The 21,095-nt window shown below is 37.7% G+C and overlaps 1 protein-coding gene across 4 annotated transcripts in view; it reads left to right on the plus strand.

Annotated features, from left to right (window-relative positions):
- ank1b (ankyrin 1, erythrocytic b) overlaps positions 1–21,095 on the plus strand; it is a 63,101-nt gene that overhangs the window by 10,388 nt on the left and 31,618 nt on the right. For 2 of the 4 annotated variants that reach the window (XM_057359474.1, XM_057359475.1), the window contains exons 2-3: positions 15,567–15,665; positions 18,614–18,715. In XM_057359474.1, the coding sequence (XP_057215457.1) occupies positions 15,567–15,665; positions 18,614–18,715 (201 nt within the window). The remainder of the gene's footprint in view (positions 1–15,566; positions 15,666–18,613; positions 18,716–21,095) is intronic. The other 2 variants (XM_057359476.1, XM_057359478.1) reach the window with 1 other exon arrangement.

Here is a 21,095-nt window from a genome sequence, read left to right on the forward strand (position 1 = left end):
GACCGTGACCACACACGGATGAGTGTGTCTATCTACAGCCCAGAACCGGCACAGCTGCCTGATGTGATAAATGCAACACTAATATCATAGCCAGTAAAATCAATCTTGATGATATGAACTAAAAAGTCCACCAACATTAACGCTACCTTAGCTGCCTTTTTAAAAACACTGTATCAATCACTCTTAACAGAAATGTTTCTTTGTTATGTTAATATATTATGAGGCAATGTATTATAATAACTATGTACACTAACTCTCTACTGTAGATAGATTCTGATATAGATTTAATATTTGTAGTCACAGGCCTATAGTATAAAAATATCTGATACCACAGCATTGTTGAGGTCAGTGGGCATGGTATGGAGAAATTGACTGATTTTTTATTCACTCATTTATTAAGGCGTTTAGAGATGCACCAATATATCGGCCAATAATCGGTATCGGTTGATAAAAGGACATTTTCACACTATCAGTGACAGTTTAAAAACAGCTGATGATCAGGGCCGATATATTCTGTCAATGACAAGAGAACAGGAAAATGCAATGAATTTGTGCTCTGTATATAGAAAATGTTATAAAACATCCCCAGTTTGATGTTTAACATTAATAGTCATTATATGAATTAATTCAGAAAGTTAATGACCCGGTTTCACAGACAAGGCTTAAGACTAGTCCCAGACTACCATGAATGTGTGACCTGTCTTAACTGAATATACTTGCCCAGAAATATCTTAAAGTATATCAGTGCCATTGTTTTATCTCAAGACTAGTCATGTATTCTTCTAAGGCAATTTTATAAAAGCGACATAAATATCTTAATTCAACTAAGGCATAGTTCTAAGCTGAGCCTTGACTCTGAAACCGGGCCAATAAATATATATTGAATCTTTGAAATCGGCATCGGCAGATATCACCTAGAACTATCGGCCATCGGTATCGGTGGGGAAATCTAGTATCGGGGCATCTCTAAAGTTATTTGTTGCCCACATTAGTTTGTCCTATTCTTTTCTACAAGAAGAGGAAAAATTGTCTTAAGAAGTTGAATTATTAAAAAGTTCATGCACCCAAGGTGATAATGCGGCCATGATGTGAAGCGCATAATTATTTAGGTCTGTCGTCAGATTCTTACGTACTAGAATGTAAAAGTTACTTAAAAAACAGTTCAGTGGCCAAAATTGATGTCCTTTGGAATATTTGTACAATATTTGCTAAAATCCCCCCTCAGGTTCAATTAAACAATCCAATTTTGAGGTGTATGGTATAAAATGGACAAAACACAGGTTTGTGGCCCAAATGTCTGATAGACCTCAGCAAAGAATCTATAACTGTTTAGTAGTTTAAAATTAATTTAATACAATTAATATACAATAAAATATTAATATAAATGAACATTAATATATACTAAATATAAAATAAGTTGTTATATTATAACCAAACGGAGACTGGAAGTTAACTTCGGGCTAAGCGTGTGCATCCCATGAAACCGTCTAGGCCAAAATTATTTGGCACAAAAGGCAAACTAGAGCATATCAGGGAATATAGGTTTTATTTGAATATACAAAAGTATGTATAGAAAAACAAAACACTCACAGGAAATAAAGAACATATTGACTACAATTTAAGTAGTTTTATATTTATGCAATTCATATTTGTGGATCCGCTCTTGTATTAAAATTTGAACTCTGTCAACTTTGCACAGTGTATTTTTTTTATTCTTAAAAAGCTTCAGTTTAAACTCAATCAAAACTATGCAAAATGCATACAGTTTCTATACTAATATAATAATCTTTAATAATATATTTGAATGAAGAGTAAGGACATCAATTCTCTAGAGTTGGACATTACATTTGGCCACAATGATAAAATAAGTATGTGAGAAACAGGCTGGTTGTCCAAGCTGGTTGGATTCTTATGATGCTCTGCTTTTTGCTCTCAAGGTCAGTAGCTGTTCCACTGAAATGCCTTCTGGGGCCTCTGCATGTTTCTTTAGCCCAACCGCCCTCCTTCCCACCGGCCGCTCCATCAATCTCCCAACCCTGCATCTATTAGAGATTATTGATGTTCTTGAGCTGACAGCACCACACAGTGTGACTTACAGTGTGGCTCTTACTTTACAGACCTTCTCATTTGCCCCGTCACCGATGTGTGCAGCTCTGAGCTCCAGACTCAAAGATGCATTCCGGACCTGCAGGCTAGAGGCTACACCCCGGCCCCAGACCGCCCCTTGTGGTGTCGAGGCGAAAGAATAAATAAACATGCATTCACACACGCACATAGGCTCTTTTAAGCACACATGCGCACACATGCATACACAATCCATCTTGCCTCTCTGACTTAGCTGTTTTTGGCAGTAAGGGCAGACCAGCAGGTACAGCGGGCCCTTGAGGAAAACAGGAAGGTGAAAGTGACAAACGCATCTCTCAGGTATTCCAGCACCTTCCCTCTCTAAAGGCGATGGCAGTGATACTGTTTAAAGTAGAAAATACACTGTCAGTGCTTGAAAACAATAAAGCAATAGCCAGTACCTTCTAAAAAAGGACAGATGATGTGGTGGGCTGTTGAAATGCTGCCTTTTATCAATAGACAGATGGGTAGGATGTTGTGGAGTTGTGATGCTTCGTACCAAAGCACATTCTGACAGACAGTTTCCGCTAGTTTTGCACTGAGCTGTTTTGTGTGTTTCTGGGCTGAGAAGCTTCTGGCGACTTCTTTTAACTATGTGTGTCAGGACTAGACCTTCTTTAAAAACAGCTTGTATTTTAATATGAATGCATGAATTGTTGCCACATTGGTTTTCATGACCACCCTCAGTGGATCGGACTCCGCTTAGTATCTCACTAAACTCTTATCTGTCAGAGTCTTCATTCTCATGTACTGCTCGGGGTGTTTGGCACTTGTACGTCCTACAGTAGGATAATGTGAATCTGGCTCAGGTCTCACTCAGCAATGCGTTCCTGCTCCGAGTCAACCAAAGCCTATGTGCCAATGCCCTTTGAGAGAGCTTTCAGCGAGCCACTGATTTTCTCAAATTGTCCTCCGCTAAACGTACGATTTTATCTAATTTACCACATGACCACGTGAGCCTGGGAGGAAATCTCCTCATTGGATAAGATTATAATGAATGAAAATGGAATGGCTAGCCGGGGTGACTCATCACAGCACTGGACCTGAAGGAGTGGAATATTGCAGAAGACCGATGATGAGACATTTATATAGTACTGGTTGTATGCCTAGCACAGTATTATTTAGATATGGGCAATTCCAGCATTCTGGATGTGACATGTTCAGTCAAAACTTGAAGTATAAATGTAGAATGTATTTATTAGCAATATATTATCTGTTTATATTTCACTAAACCCTTGTTGATAGAGTCTACACATCAGAAACATATCAGTGTATGCACAAGTTTTTTTTATTTTAAAGGAGAGAAACATTTATGCATTATGGATGTGACAAAAAAGGACATATTTTGTATGATTTCTGTGAATTAAAATGTATAAACCAGAAGCAATAATACCCAACAAATGAAGTATGGATGGCTCTTTATATAACATAAAATAGTTGCTTTATTTTAATTTTCATGTGCCCATTTATGAGGAATATGGACTGTTATGGATGTGACAATTCACATACCTGACTATGGAAAACTTTGCTTTAAAAACACAAAAAATGCTTTAAAAACTTCAAGAGAGACTTCACATGTGTATTTAAAGCGCCGTTAATATGATGAAAACTTTGGGTAAAAACATTTTTCATCTCAAGGTTGACATTTGCATAGAATTGCCAATATGTAATACAACCATATGAATGACATAAATACACACGCATATACAGTAGTGGCCAAAAGTGATTTTATTTATTGGACATAATTGCCTAAAAGGCAAACTACAGTACATCAGGGAATATTGTGAACATATATTAAAACAAATGGCTATAAAATAAACAGCTCACAGAAAACAAGGCATACATTGACTACAATTTAAGTAGACAGGAAAAATAGTAGGCGTGGCTTTTTTTTCTTTCTCTGCGATTTGATTGGATGTATAAAACAGCCATTGCATTTTTAAATATAACTGGCAGCAGACTTGACAGTTGAAGGGGAGAAGTTAACGAATGCTCCGCCCAAGCCGTCTAACATACGTCATTTAAGATGGATATAGTCACTACAGGATTTTAGATTTTAACTGAAGATTATGAGGGCACACGAATTTTAAAAAGATAATGACTCACATTCATAAACTATTTACAATAAATGCTGCAATATTTCATGAAAAAATAGGCATTGTAACTTTTAATGTCACTGTTGACTTTAATATTTATTGATCTGTTCTTGTAGTAATATTTTGTTGCCATTTTTCTGGGTCTTGACTCCGTAGGCTTTGCACTTGTGTATTTTTGTTTGTTTATTTGCCAAGCCTCCTTAAATTCTCAGTCTCACGGTTGTCTTAAATCTCAAAAGGTAAGATGTTTAAACATGTATTTGGCTGTTTCACATGTGACGTGTATTGTATTGAGCCAGAATCATAATTTTGACGTTTACTTGCCATTAGGGAATATTTATTTTGATATAATAACGATAAGGTCTAGCTCCCTTACTTTAACTTTCATTATTAAAACCAGAGTGCTTTTCACATTATTCTGGGACAAAGTGACTGTAAATGGAGAGAGTGTCACAAGTTATTATGCCGTAGTAACACCCAAAAAGTATTCTAATATATTATATTTTGTCTAACGCTTGCTAACATATTAGCTAACATGCTATCGTAAATGCCATTTAACACATCACATGCTATTATATATAGGCTGTATAAGAATGCGATGTGCTTGTTACACAGTTACACACATAAAGTTTATAGATAAACATATACAGTTACCACACGAGCAAGCGAGTATAATCATATTATTTTATCCTTAAGACGAAAATGAAGATGTTCTCAAGAAAATATTTGAGAAGGTTTTAAGAAATGTTTGAGAATCGCACTTACGAACTTTCTTACGAACTTCCTATAATTTATCTTAAGAACAATCTTATATTTTATTATCTTATGTTTTACTTATATGTTTCGTGAATCCGGCCCCTGTTTCCTAGTATGACCCCCTGGCTGTGGTGACATGAACTCACACAAGCAGTAGCAGAACCCTACTGAGGTTTTAGTGAAGACCCGCTGATATACCTCATAAACAGACAGTGGGAGATCCTGTGTTTTTCCACTAAGCTTCTCCTTTTATCTCTGTCCTTTTCCACACTTCAGACGTCAGCTATACACCTTACACTTGACACCTGTGTCATGGCTTGTGCATTAGTCAATTGCTTTTCTTTAAGCTCTTGACTTTCTTTAAGTCTTTTTTGTGCCTCATGAATTGACTTCTGGACTGCTTTTTTTAAAGCTGAAGTGTGTGTTTTTTTAATGTTGTCAAGATGTGCTTTCTTTATCCCAGTTCAGTGTGAGTCAGCTATAAATAAGCCATTTGTAGGTTGACTTTCTTGAGTTTAATCACTGTGGCTCTGTGGTGAAAGAGTTAACATTTTTTATTTCTGTTTGCATCATACCTCAGTCGATAATAAAATTCTCAGCTTTTCATAGAAGTCATAAGAAAATGTTATTGTTCAGAAAATGCACCATGAGATTTAATGAAGTTCTCAGTTTCATTAATGGGTCAAATTTGGTCTTTTTTCCCCAAAATTGAGAAATAGCTCATTGCCTTTGAAATGATGCAACTGTTAACATACAGTATAGTAAATAAATAAATGAATGAGGTTGAATGTAAAATTGGGTTTAGAGGAATATGTTGAGAAATGTGGAAAAAGTGGATTTCTTTTGGAAAGCTGAGAATTATACTGTCTGTTTTTTGATTGTTCCTTTCAAATCTGAGCACAGTTTGTGACATTGACCATGTTTACATGGTCAACAATAATCCGATATTAACACACGATTAAGACAATACTCTGAATAAGAATGGACCATATAAACAGAGCTTTTTGATTCGCTTTTTCCGTCTAAACTCGTAACCGTAGTAAACATAAATCGAATTAAGTCGGGTGGAGTACTCCTATTTTAGTCGCATTATTGAAGTGCGGTATAGACATGTACACACCTTAATTGCACTATTACCGGCGCGTAGGAACTTTCGCGGCACTTTGCGACAGGTTACACACACGCACAGCAGTGGACAGCCGTTTCGTTTTACGGCAAACAACATGGTTTCAAGCAAGAAAGCACATTTTTGGTCCAAACAGGAAATAAGAAAGATGCCAACAATTCTAGAAAATAAATGAAACACCAAAAACTGTATGTGGTACCATGGTGAAGACGAACTGTTTGTTGATACATGAAATTATGGAGGGAACGTCGAACGGCGTCGCTTAGGGACGTAATGACGTATGCCATTAATCGAATTATGTAGTGTAACATGTATAACGGGAACATGAAAGGTATATTCTTAAAGCAACTCATGTAAACACCTTAATCGTAATATTATCTTACTCAGAATAAGGCGAATAATTCGATTACTGACGTTCATGTAAACGTGGTCATTGCTGCTGTTCCTCTGAAAACTCTATAGAAGACACATGGCAGATTGCTTTCTCAGTGTCTTTCGCAGTCAAACGTCTGAGAAGCAGGAGACTTCAAAGTCTTCATGCGCTGTCTCTTCTCATCGTTTCGCCAGCTTTTTGCTCTCCATCTCTTCCGGTTTTCCTCTGATTACATCATATTTTCACACCCTATCCTCAATGTGACCATCCATCAGACAGTGCTGCATTGTCATCCCCCATTCCTCTACTGTAGGTTGTGAATCCTCTATCATTCTTATCGTTCATCAAACATCCTGAAAGGGTCGTGAAATTAAAACATGCTGCTTGACCTTCTGTCTTTCACCTCACACAGCTCTCTCTCCAGAATACCAGAATAAATCAACAACATGACCAGCACTTTGTATTTTTGTACACTAGTTTGTTGTATACAACACTCGAAATATGTACTGTAGGTGGCGTGGTCTGTTTGTAGCTGTGTGAAATGATCCAGTCCAGTGAATATACACTTGTACAACATTAGCATGAATGTGTGTGTTTGTGAGTGTGTGTGTATACACTTGGGCATTCTGTTGAGAAAGCAGTCATGCAGTGTGAGACATATGCCATACACTTACTCCGCATGCTGACAGAGGGACCAGGAAGTGATGTAGGAATGGGTTCGTGTGTTCTTGTATTGAGCGAACGACTCTGCTCTTGATCATAAACATGTTTGCATTTGTCGTTCATCTGAAACAACTGGAATTTCTGTCCTATTTTAATTAGATTGTGTCTTTGTGTATGTGTGTGTGGTACAGAAATTGCTTGCGTACAGTATGTGTCAGCCTAATAGAGCTCCTACAGTCTTGATACATGACAGGGCGTATTTGGGAGTCAGTCATTCAACGTCAAGACAGAGCAGCACAGTGTCACAAAGTTTCCTGTCCTCCCGAACACTTCTTTCTCTCTTGTGGCTAGAAAATAATCCTGCAATGTTGTGGTTGTTTTAACTAATGTTGATTCTAGAACGCTGATTGGTTCTCTGTTTACTTTTTAGCAGTCTGCAAACACAGACACATGCCTGTCAGTTAGTCTGAATCTCACGTTACACTTATACACTTATTGAAATAATTTTGGAAGATTCATGATTCAGTTGCAATTTTGTGAACACATTGTCCATTGAAGCAGATTATCTGTAAAATACACCCTCTGATATTTAGATGGCGTGTAGGTTGTAGATTACACTTTTGTGAAAGGGAACAAGATGTACACATTTAATATTTGCCCAGTTTTCTATCCTGTGTTGACGTATTTCCTGTTGAAATAGTTTCTGGTCTCAGTTGGTAATAGATCGTAGTAGTTAAACAGGAGCTTGTAACATGTACAACAGTGACGATATGGAGGATTTTTAGGATTGCTGAGGAATTTACAGATGGCTTCCCTTATTCTTTCATTATTAATGCACTTGCGTGTGCCCACATCCCAACTCTCACGCGCTTCCTCTTCCTCGTTTCATGATAAACTTGGAACAGGTCTGCAAAAACGCACAAAAGAAAGTTTAAATTGACATTGCCTGAAGATGTTGCTGCCATTAGTCTCAGTAGATTCACGTGTCCTATGACCCGTGTGCCCTCTGGATGTTTGTGTTGTCCTGAATGCGTGTCACTCAGTGTCTCGGCGTGATAAAATGGCCTTATATAAAGGGAGTTAAAGAGAGCTTTCAAGAATCACAGAGGAGAACAAGAAGGCCAGATACATCATGCTTTGAAACACAAATTGTTTGCAACTTAGCCAGTTAGGTGCTTTGTAAAGTGGATGTGTTTGTAAGGTTGTATTGTGGTCCATGGTCTACTGATCTGAAAAATGGCGTAATTGAATTGTTAAATGAACCAAAAAAGAATCTAGAGGAGTTCATGTGAATCATTTATTAACATTTGAAAGTGTTCTTCGGATGACCTTGAGCTGTGTTATCTTGAATGACTTTTGTCTCTATGGAGACAAATGCTATGGTCCTAAGAGCATGCTTGTTTTTCAAATAGTATTTGTGTTATTTGTACTGTAGTATCTATGTAACTTTAATGTTTATAATCTAAAGCTAGGAGTGGTTTTGTTTATTGGTTTCTGCTGGCCAAAAATGTGCATTATAATGGCAATGTGAGCCCAGTAACAATATGTGTAATCTGTATTTTTGTCCTTAGCAATAAAAGTGTTTAATAGTTTTTTTGTTACAGGAATTTTGAATTATATGCCTTGCTTTAACCTTTTAACTCTTCCACTTCTGCAGACCCATGGTTGGCTTCAATATATCATCATCAAATCTTTAAGAAGTTTAGCACAAAACTAGACATGTATGGTATCTTTTGAGGGCCTCAGCTTTACATCAATGTGTTCAATGTGTTGATGTGTTCAAAAGATACACGCAAGACACTCGCTTAACACTTAACTCTGATTACACATTACACTAAGCGAGTATCTTTTGAACACAAGTGTCTCTTTTATCTTTCTACGCGTCTGCAGCAGGCACGTATTTTGTCATGATGCACGATGCACATAGGTTCATGTGACACGCTGAACACATATTTTGAATTACTGCTGGCCCTGAAGATTAGGCACCGATCGCCACTGAAGATAACCAACGGTCAAATAACAGCTTCCATGACTTTAACATCGAATGTGAAAGCTGTTCTGTTATTGTGTGTGTGCGTGTGTGTGTGCATGTGTGCGCATACCTCTAAACACTTCTATGAAAGGTCCTTTGATGTCCTGCTTGCAAATGTCTCCTGGTCAGTCTGCTTGTTTTATTATCCAACTTATGTCCAATAGACACCTTTTGCGCCGACGTCACGCTTACGTCACGGCATTAGCTGGAGGCAAAACAAAGGGAAAGTTGGAGGCGCCCAATACAAACTAGCACAGATTCGGCTACATAAGGAATTTAAAATATCATGTTGTTGAGTTCCACAATCGACAGAATACAGTCTCCAATTTGATATTTGAACACATGCCTGCTGCCATTGCCAAACAAAAACACTGACGACAGCTGTAGTTAAACACAATAAAACGAGCGGACTGAACAGCAACGATTGTCAAAAATGCTCGCGTTTCACTTCATAACACTTAAAAAACTACTGTCTTTTGTTAGTGCGGATTATGATTTGGGTATGTGTCAAAATATCTCACGAAAGCCCAAATCAGAAACCGGGGTAGGCCTACAAGGTTATTTTTCACGTAACTTTAAGTTTTGAATGCATAGGGTATGCTAGCTAACTTGTTAGTTATACAACTAGCAGTTAACTATCGGCCAGAAACTAAACAAAAAGGAAACTGTCATCTCTTTTTCTTTAGTTTTTCTTTAGATGCATTGGTATAAAGGGAGAGGGAACGGTGAGAAGGCTCATGTCACGTGTCAGGTTTGTGTTCAAGTCAATGCATTTGCTAACGTTTGCCACTGTTAGTACTGTACACACGCATCTATAGAAGTATACGCTATCAGTTTGTCTTTACCATACACGCTTGGTTTCTCTGGCTGGTAGGTGTAGATGTCAGGCCAAAAAACATAATCAAAGCTTTGAAAACAGCCAAAGAACGGCACCTTTAAATATTAATGTAACCCCTTCGCAAAGTACCTCAATATGATTTCGGAATGTAAACATAAACCAGATTTATAAGATTTATAAGTCTGCATGCTGCAGGGATTGTTGTCTAACATGTCATTTTTTCCTGCTTTAGTGAGGAGAGAAAATGTGTTTGTTACTGATTCATGCCATCAACGTGTGCTGGTGTGTGCGTTGTGCCATCTGATGGTAGCTTGCTGACTGCCACCCCCCTGTTGCTGCATTCCCAGTCCTGTGAAAATGGATTGGCCCAGGGGAGGGGGCGGAGTCAGTTGCCATGTGCTGGTGAGGGCTCGGCAGGTGCTTTACACGCGACCATAAGACTCCTGAACTCCCCTCGCTTTTTATTGCGTGCACGTTATCTCTCTTTATTGCACTCGCTCTCTTTCTCTTACAATTCTTAGTTTCACCACTTCATAAATATGCATTTTGATTGGCTGAGCAGGAAAACAATCATCAAAATGTGAATCAGACAATGAATGTTTTATCCCTGTATGGTAATTTGGTGAACAACAGCAATTTGGCTGTATTTCCATGTGTTGTGTCTGTGATCTTGAAACATGAACGACACAAAGATAAGCTCGTGATGCGTCTTTAGAATGCCGTACCCATGCGACTGAGGATTTTGTGCGAGCGCTGAAATGTACGATCAGGACTAATATTCAGTGTTGGCTGACAGCACATAACAGTGATGAAATTAGGAGACTCTGAGGGGATCTACCCAGTATGCTTTGCAGTCAGGTCTTCTGCAGTCCTCATTAATATTGAAGAGGGAAAACTGTGCTGCAATGTGATGTGACTGAGAAGATCTGCAGCTCATGTAAGAGAACAGAGAGAATGAAATGGAAACGCATGACAGAGGAGGGGAGAGTATAGAGAGTATATAGAAATAAAAGAGAGGGGGAAGAGTGAGCTGCTGAATGGAGGCATGGAAAACGAACATGAAATAAATACAGTATGTCTAAGTACAATTATATTCATATTTTATTTGTTATTTAAAAATTAATTGACGAAAATTAACTATTGTTTTTATTTTAGTATTTTATAACAAATACTGTGGTTAAACTAGGCTACTGTAGCTGGTTACCATGTTTTTTGGTTTTAACCATAATGCACAAACCAAATGTGGGCTAAATATAATATACTGTATATAGGGTTTGGCCTGACACGATGGGAAGCACAGCAGCATGTGATCAACCACACGCCATAGCAACCGCATAACAAAAGCCTAGCAACTTCCTACAACACCCAAGCAGTGTGGCATCACTGTTTGCACATTTACATCTTTAGACGATGTCAAAATCTTTCTCTGATTATTGTTGTTATATTAATATCAGTAGTATGAATAATTACTTTAATTATTTATTATTAACCATTTGTGTTTCTTATCTTTTTGCCATTGTCCTTTTATAAAGGCACATTTTTTGCTTTAGTAAATGCAGGACAGTATTGGACGGTTAATTCTATTAGTATTGAATCGTATTACGACTGCTTGGCTTTGATTTAAATATGCGTTTATTTTCAACAAGCACAAAAATTGACATCCTGCTCATCCTTTGACGTGAGCAATAATGCCGTCATTGCCTGGAATTGATGTTTGTGTGGAAGTATCTCAGAGTTTTAGGAAGAGACCCAGGTGTCTGAGGATAAAACAACGATATATTCTTTGTTTCTAATGGATTGCAGACCCAGCAGCCTGCAATCACCATCAATATTTCAGTGGTTCCGTTTTAGCACCATGAAAAAAGACAACAACAGGAAGTTGTTTATATTCATGTCAGTTATCGTTAATTCTTAGAGGATTCATTTTTAATGCATTCACAAAATGTATAATAATTATACTAATACTAATGCAATACGCAGTGCACATTGCGAGTATCACCAAAGATCTCTTTAGACTTAAGCAACTCTCATTTTACTACATTAGTAAGAAGTGTGCAAAGTGCCTACTAGGTATTACAAGCATGCAAAACAACACGCATGCCCACACAAACAGTTATGAACACGTTCTATCAATATTTGAACATCTCCCACTTAAGTGTAGCCTTTGCTCTGTTGATTGATTTTGCATTCTGGAGGTCAAGACCGGATGTGCGCGGCTTTCAGTGTTTTCAGGGAAATTGCTTTCACCAAGAAAAAAATTGAATACAGACATGTTATGCAAAGAGCTGTATTATATTGAACAAGCAACATGCCAAAAATATATGTTCACAATCATATTGTCCTGCCAACATATATTTTACGCCAGTAATAGAGTTTAGAGCAATGCGGAAATAACATGTACTGGTTATGACGGACATTGTATTTGATGTTTGTTTAGAATATACTCTAGTTAGTCTGTTTTGAATTGTTTGCACTGTCATAGTCACGTTGGCCAACAGTAATAGTGCAAGGTAATTATAGAACTTTATTTATAGATCTGCAGAACATTGTGACCTTCTCTGGATTGTTTTACTAGACAGGGTGTCGTTCTGTTTCCTGTCAGTATATGAAACCAATGGCTGCTGTGTCAGTACACTATGCCTTACCATTCAATCCACCTGCAGATATTGAGCTCTAGCATCGTTTTGCAAAGAATGAAGATTTGTGGGTACATGGATCTATAGCCCTAGTTGTGTCTGTGCATGTGTTATATACTGTATGTATCTATACTCCAGCACTGTATAGGTGACTTTTTCTGAAAAAGTGGGTCAAAGTAAACCCAGGAGAGTTCATTACTGCGATTCATCTTTTTTGGCCTACTGATGCTGTGACCCTAATGACGTCTTTTGGCACTATTTTTAGCATCTGTGACAATGTAAAGGTGTGTGTGGATGAAAACTTGGAAAAGCCTGACCGGTTGTGAAAGTGGCTGCAACCAGGGGCGCAGATTTGCTTTTTGCCTCACCTTTTGAAAATGTACAGGCTGTACATACTGCACTACTTTTATTTCATTCAGCATCATATATCGTCGCTGTCCTTCTGAAATCTTGGATGTCCAAATTCTTACATAAAGGGTGATAATAATGATTTATGGCCAAAAATAAAACCCTCAAAATATGGAGATGCGAGGTTTCAGACTGCAAGCTTAATCAGTCTCTATCATTTTTTCTGCACCAAAAACATAAAAACTATTATTTTGTTTGACATGTTTTGGTTTTTATGGTTTAAGACAGGGAATATTTGACATATTTTGCCACGTTAGGTTATAGAGAAAAACCACCTTCTGTTCAGTAATTGCCAGCCTAGATAAACTGATGATAAAGTTGTTAGATGTTTTTAGTTGTTGTTTCTTATGTCTTTAAAGGTCCAGTGTATGAAATTTAGTGGCATCTAGTGATGAGGTTGCAAATTGCAACCAACGGCTCACTCCACTCCTCCCCCTCCCTTTCGAAGCACTACGCTGGCTGACACAGAACTAAGATGTCGTCACATTTTCTCTTCTTTGCCAAAGGATATAATGTATTTATGAAATGCGCTGTTTGTCCATCTAGGGCTACTGTAGAAACAACATGGTGAATTCCATGTAAGGGGACCCGTGGTGTATGTAGATAGAAAAAGCTCATTCTAAGTTAATAAAAACTTAACGCTTCATTATATGAAGTCTTTATACACCTCTGAAGACATTTGTATATTATATTGCATTTCTGTCAATAGATCCCCACAAAAATTACATACAGCACCTTTAATTTTTGTCTATTACAATACGTCACAGTGAGGGTCAGACTATCATTCTTACAACCTGTTACATCTGGGTTTCATTTTCACTTTCTGACCTGGTAATATAATCCTTACGTATTTACATCAGGGGATGATGTCATCGCTTTTCATTCTGGACTACATGTTAATCTGTGTCTGCACTCTAAATACATAAGGGATTTTTGCAAAATTAATTAATTGACTGCTCTTGCACTTCACATAGATGGAATCATGACAGTACACTGACAGTTGCCGAGAGGAACGGAATTCCCATGGTTCGCTCGGTGATTGTGGCTTGCTTTCGCTAACCTCTCTCTCTCAATAGACTTACCTTCTGGGTTTCCTTCTTAGAGGCTTAGACAAAGGCCTAGCAGCCATTCAAATAATGAATGTTGCTCAAGTAATTGACCCATATTACTGGTACAGAAAATCGGTCAGTGCTCGTGACACAAACCAGCTATATTGTTGCACAGAGGTCGCACTTTTATAACTCAGGAGACTTTTTTGGCGTTCTCAATGGCTTCCTCTAGCTAGCAAATTTCTCTAGGATTTCTGCCCAGGCCTGTTAATTCCCTATTTGTTGAAATAGCAATATTTCACTCATGTTGTGTGGGTTTATGTTAACAGAGCAATTTAGGTCAGAGAATTTGTTTAGCTGTCCATATCTTCATGTGCTTGGATCGAGTGTGGTACCTGCATATATGCCACGCTTGTAGTCTTTTGTGAATGCTGAAAATGATGTCATTGCTCTCCTAGCAACTGCTAAGCAACCAGTGTTGAAAAGAGCCCAGAGCTGGAATCCCTGTAATGCAAGTGCGTTTCTGAATTCCTTCCGTCAGCATTTAAATGATGTTGTTTGATTCTCCTGAAATTCCTTGGCTTTTGCAAAGCTCATGAGCTGTAGTTTTTAGCAGTACATTTTTGTTGTTATCAAAATTATTTTAGAAGAAAATGTTTGTAGAGTTTTAGGTGCGCACGTTCAGACTTGAAATTTGGTTTTAGGTATCTAGGAGTCTTTTCAGAAAAAGAGGAAATAATTATATGTGACCCTGGATCACAAAACCAGTCTTAAGTAGCACGGGAACATTTTTAGTAAAAGACAAAAATACATTGTGTGGGTCAAAATTATCGATTTTTCTTTTATGCCAAAAATCATTAGGATATTAAGTAAAGCTCATGTTCCATGAAGATATTTTGTAAATTTCCTACCTTAAATATATAAAAACTTTATTTTTGTGAGTGGATGGTCTGCCACTGTGCCCCTGATTAACAACTTCAAAGGCAATTTTCTCAATATTTTGATTTTTTTGCGCTCTCAGATTTCAAAGTGTTAAACGGTTGTATCTCAGACAGATATTGTCCTATTCTAACAACTCATATATCTATAGAAAGTTTATTTATTCAGCTTTCAGATTATGTACAAATCTCAATTTCGAAAAATTGACCCATAAGGCTGGTTTTGTTGTCCAGGGTCACATATTTTGAATGAAGATGCCAAAGACTAACACAGTGTTTAAAAATACAACCAGTAATATGCATTTAGAAAATAACCTTTGTAAATGTTAATTTCATTTCGTAACCCATTTGTATTTACCGCAGCATTGAACATGCAGTTTCAGTATTACTGTACATTACTGTACTGTGTGTTACCCTGCTCATACTGTACACCAACATGTGTTCCTGTGTCTCCATGTAATCGTGTGTGTGTGTGTGTGTGTGTGTGTGTGTATTAACACGCTTTGTGTGGTATTGGTGTCTTCTAGGCTCATGTGGTTCAGCGCTGGCTTGTGCATCAGGACTGTAGTTTGAGTGCAGAGGGTTCGCCGGAGGCTCAAGGTGGAAAATGCTACTTTGGTGGAAGAGTAAATATCTTAGTTCTCCTTGCTGTGTTGCCTCTTAACACTTTAATTCTCTGCGTGTTGTTGTGGCTTTTTAATCATTTGTGTGTGTGAAACTCTTGTGGTCGTGTGTAACTGGTAGCAGATCTTGTGTTTGAATGTTGTGATGTGGCTAATAACTTTATTCAGCTCCGCTGATGTTCCTGTAGTGTTTCCTCACCTTTCAATCCAAATGGCTCGTTTTGTGTCGTGTGTCCCTGTCCGTGGTCCAAGCATTAGATTCTGTATGTTTAAGTGCGTGCTGTTCAGTTCAGTTAAGTTTTTGTACGTGTTTGTGTGATGAATTTTCCCATAAAACCCTGCTCAGGGGTTTTCCCACTGCAAAATAATAAACATGGTCTTTTTTATCCACTATATAAACATACTATATATATGGTATGTGTTTATTACCTGTTAAGCATAATATTTCTAATTGTATTATTTTCGCATATGTATAAATTATGAAATTAGTCAAATATAGTAAGATATAGTAATACAATATGTTATAATATTAATATAATATTTAATATTTCACTATCAAGTATGACAAAGCCATGTCTTCGTCAGTGGTTGCTTTGCCAATATAATGATGATGACGGATTTCGGAAGTCTATAAAACACAGCATGTCCTTCAGAGACAAGGCAATCTATCAGGATTATGTCCAGATTTGCATCAATTTTTTCATTAAGATTAAGAATGACAACACATCTCAAAATTGTTCAAGATCTATTAAAGGGATAATTCACCCAAAAATAAAAAATCTGTCATTATTTACTCACCCTCAGATTCTTCTAAACCTTCTACTGAACACAAAGAAAGATATTTGGAAGAATGTCAGTAACCAAACAGATCTCATCTCCCATTGGCTCCCATAGTATTTATTTTCCCTTCTATGGCAGTAAATGGGGAATGAGATACTAATGAGATAGTAAATGGGGTATAAAATACTAATTTCTAATTATTCTATTATTAATTATTCTAATTAACATATGTCAGTCAAAACCTGTATATGACTCTTTTTTTCAGGAACATGAAAATATTTTTTGTCCATACAGTGGAAATCAATGGAGAGCAAAGTTGTTTGGTTGGTTCTTTAAACTATCTCTTGTACAGAAGCCATACAGATTTGAAATAACATGAATAAATCATGTAAGAATATTTTGTTTTTGGGCTAACTACATATATTCATTTTGGCAGATGCTTTTATCCAAAGCGACTTACAAGTAGGAGAGCATATAACTATGCCTTTAACTGAATTGGTTTAATTTTAAGGATATGCTCGCATAAAGATGTTGATGTTTGTATGTACTGTATTTACATACGTGGGGAGAAAGTCAGGGTTGTTTCCGAAAGGAAGGAAACTTCCGAAAGAAAGGAAGATAACTTTCAGGCTAAGAGGGTGATGAGCGTTGGTTTGTATGAGTCAAAGAATATGTAAATAACAGAGACTGCCATCTACATTGGTGACAAAATCAAGTGGGCTAATTGTGGAAATTATCTGTGAGAGAGGTCAGACAGAATGTGCAAAAATAGGTTTCAGTCACAAAATAAAATTAATTTAGATTCAGCAATTGTTTCCAGTCACATATGATATGCTGTATAGTGAGGTTCATGAAGCTATGACACACACACACACACACACACACACACACACACAATTACTGCACAGTCATGATGACAGATGTGTTTTACCATGCTGTCACCAGGAAACTGAGCAAATGAAGGTTCAAAATGACTTCTTCCTGCTCACTCAGTATTCCATCCACATCTTCCACTGGGGGTACACCGGCCTGTCAGTCATCCCATCACGAAGCATCCCACGGCATAACAAGCCGGAACACAGCGGAGGCGATCGGAAATTTCTAGACTGGAGTATCTGACAAAGCAATTCAAAAGCGCAATATGATTGTGACCACATCAGAGCAAACTGTTAATGATCGCATGGAAGGGCACAAAATATCACTCATGAATTTTAATACAGAGCTGCAAATTGCAGAGTGAGCAATTCTGGGAAGGGAGTTGAGGCCCAGAATGAAGAGGGCAATATAAATGTGAATGTTTTGTTTCTGGAACCTGAGTCGGGATGTGCAGAACCCAAACGCAGGCAGTCAGGGGTTAACAGAAAAGTACTTTATTAAATAAAACAAAAACCCACGAGGGTGTAAATAGAAAACAGACAAGGAACCAAGGTAGGATAATAACAATAAAATAAACACTTCCCGCAAGGGGGCAAAACAAGAACTGGATTACACAAGACTTACTAAATACTGGGACTGGGCAGGAACACAGGTAACGGGAAATCAATCAAAACGAACCAGCACAGGACAGCAAACACAAGGGCATTATATAGGGAGACTAACAAAGGATAATTAACAAGGGACAGGTGTCGGGAATGAAACACTAATGGAAGGCTAAATTAGGAAACGAGAGGGGCGGGGCCAAAGACGAGACCGGAGAGAGCACATGTTATGTCAGAACCAACAATAACATGCCTCTCTCCACACAAAAAATGGGGCTCTGTCATGATTCTGCCACAAGACCAAGAAAGACATGACATGATGAGGCAGAATCATGACACTTTTGCATGGACACTACAGAGATCTACAAAAAATGAAGCCTGTTAAATATTTATGATAGAAAACATTATTCTTTAAAGGAAATCTCAAAATCAAAATTGTGTTATTATGTTTTAAGGAGGTCTTAAAACATGTTGAACGTCATGTGGGTGAGTAAAAAATAACAATTTTGATTTTGAGATTAACTTTTCCTTTAAGCCATCTGAAACTGGATATTCATCTTCTCTGTGGACGTGATGTTTTATGAAGTGTTTAACATTTAAAGGGATTTGGTATTGAGCATCAAATGAGTAATTAAACAATCCCTTTTCTTGTGTGTGGATTTTCTTTACCTTTATTCTCTCTCTCTGTTACAGGCAGATACATCAACTAGTTTCCTTCGTGCTGCACGCTCAGGTAATCTGGAAAAGGCTCTGGACCATCTAAAAAACGGAATAGACATCAACATAGCCAATCAGGTGAGAGCGTGACATTATTGAGCATATGCAAGGATAATTGTGCACCCTAGCATCTCCATAGCAACTGCATGGCAACACCCTGAATCCGTGATTTTTGTTAGCCCGAGGTAACTTTGAAGTCCATTAATAGTGCTTGGGTGATTAAAAATGGCTATTTAGAGCTCTGAATTTATCATCTTGTAGATGAGGATAAACATCTGTGTTTGTGTGCCAGTGTGTGTGTGTGTTTATTAGCTTTCCAGTGTATGTACAGTATTAACCCCCCAGAGCTCTTGTGGTTGGACACTACAGCTGTGTTTACAGTGTCAATGCAGAGATGTGTTCTATGCTCTAATCAGTAAATTACTGTAATTATTCATGTCACCGGTTTTCCTCCTGTAACCCGCACCGGTCAGGCTTTGCTCCCACTTGCATCATCACACTCCGCGTTATTTGCCTAGAATAGCAGCATATGAATAGCAGAAGAGCTATGTTTGCTTCTTAGATGGGTTCGTGAATGGACGCGAACAGCTGGCTGGCAGCCCACATTCAAAAGCATTCATGTATACACCCACTCAATGCTTGCAGGCCAAACACACACACATTGAGTACTACACCACCTCATCATTCACAGACACAATTCTATCGGGAACCTGCCGTGGCATCTGATATGCCACCCAGGTTGAATGTTGATGCTTCTTGCATCTTTGGGTTTTTTATAGTGACATGTTTGGGTAATCTGAAGGTACATGTATGTAAATGTAAATGTATGTACACTTCCTGCGTATGTTACTGATATCACAGCGCGGATGTCTCGCCCTCCACATATTTTGCACGGGGCTTAGACCAGCCTGACACGGAGATGGAATAAGCCCTGTTAATAAGTAATGTTACTTGAAAAGCTTAAACTAAACAAAACTTAGAAATGTTGGCTTGAAGTGACGTAAATTTAAGATGAGGCACAAAAATTAATAAAAAGAAATTAAACTTAAAATATAGCATATGAAATAAATAAATAAATAAATAAATAATAAAATGGTAAACACATCACATAATTACAGTATGTTAAAAAAACTACAAAAAATATAAAAATAAAAGCCAATTGAAAATATTACCAAAACTACAATAAAACTAATAATATACTAATTATTAGGTGTCTGATATGATTTTGATGGAAATTCCAGTTTAGTGTAATGTGACTTTAACGTATATAAAGAAACCTGCAGTTTTGTGTTTCAAACAGAGATGGCGGTGTAGAGGCAACTTTAAGCTTAACTTGTACACTAAGGGGCGGTTTCCCGGACATGGATTAGTTTAAACCAGGACTAGGCCTTAGTCAAATTAGGATATTTAAGTTGTTTTAAAAAAGCATACCTTACAAAAAACATTACCGCCCCTAAAACCGGTTGTGCTGTAAAAACAACACACACAAAAATATCTTGTCCTTAACATATATCTGTGTTATTTCTGGGACAACACATATTGTGTTACTTTTAACTCAACTTTTATTGTATCTTTTATTTATTTAACACAAAATCACACACTATGTAAAAATGATCATTATAAAGCGGTCAGTTCTGGTCCTTGATTCTGGTCCTTGATCTAAAATACCCCGATTTATAACGGCTGACCGCATTACATAGCCTAAATATCATTTTATTTACTTTATTTTATGAAACCTTGCTACGCATATGGAATAACCGTTTTATAAAAGCAATAAGCCCCGCGAAGCAGTGGGTTACAGTGCATTTTATAACAGCTAAGGGGGTTTTAGGCAATCCGCTTAGCGTCGTGCCAAAACGCCCTTAGCTGTTATAAAATAAACTGTAACCCACTGCTTCGCGGGGCTTATTGCTTTAATAATGTGTTGAATAGCATACACAAAAAATGCTTTTTGAGAGTATACTTGACAATCACAGTTTTTGCAATGTGATCAAGCAATAAAAACCTGTTGATATTGTTATATTTCCTGCTCTGTTGGCACTGAAGGTAATTATGAAAATCATGCATATTATTATTTGGAAATATAATCTGTGGCTATATCAGTGTTCTTGTTCCTGACATCCAATGGATCAGCCTCAAACATCTAGTGACATTGAACCATACATGAGTATCAACCCACAGCATGGTTTCGATACTGTGTGATGTTCCCCTAAAGATTAAAACGCACGTCCAGAGAATATTAATGCCAAGCAGGCACGTGTGGCTGTTTTCCTAAAGCTCCTCCTTCCCGTCTGCGAGCATCCCGTCATCTCATCCTCTCTCTCCCACCCTTCTGTGTTGCGCGCATGCTCTGTACGGCTGCAGTATGGAGCAAATTAGAGATGAGTGACACTGCAGTATGAAGGGGATTCCAGACGCGCTAGCAGCGCAGAGCCCCCCCATGGCTGCATCGAGCTGC

This window comes from Triplophysa rosa, linkage group LG19 (genome assembly GCF_024868665.1).
Source record: "Triplophysa rosa linkage group LG19, Trosa_1v2, whole genome shotgun sequence".
NCBI lineage: Eukaryota > Metazoa > Chordata > Actinopteri > Cypriniformes > Nemacheilidae > Triplophysa > Triplophysa rosa.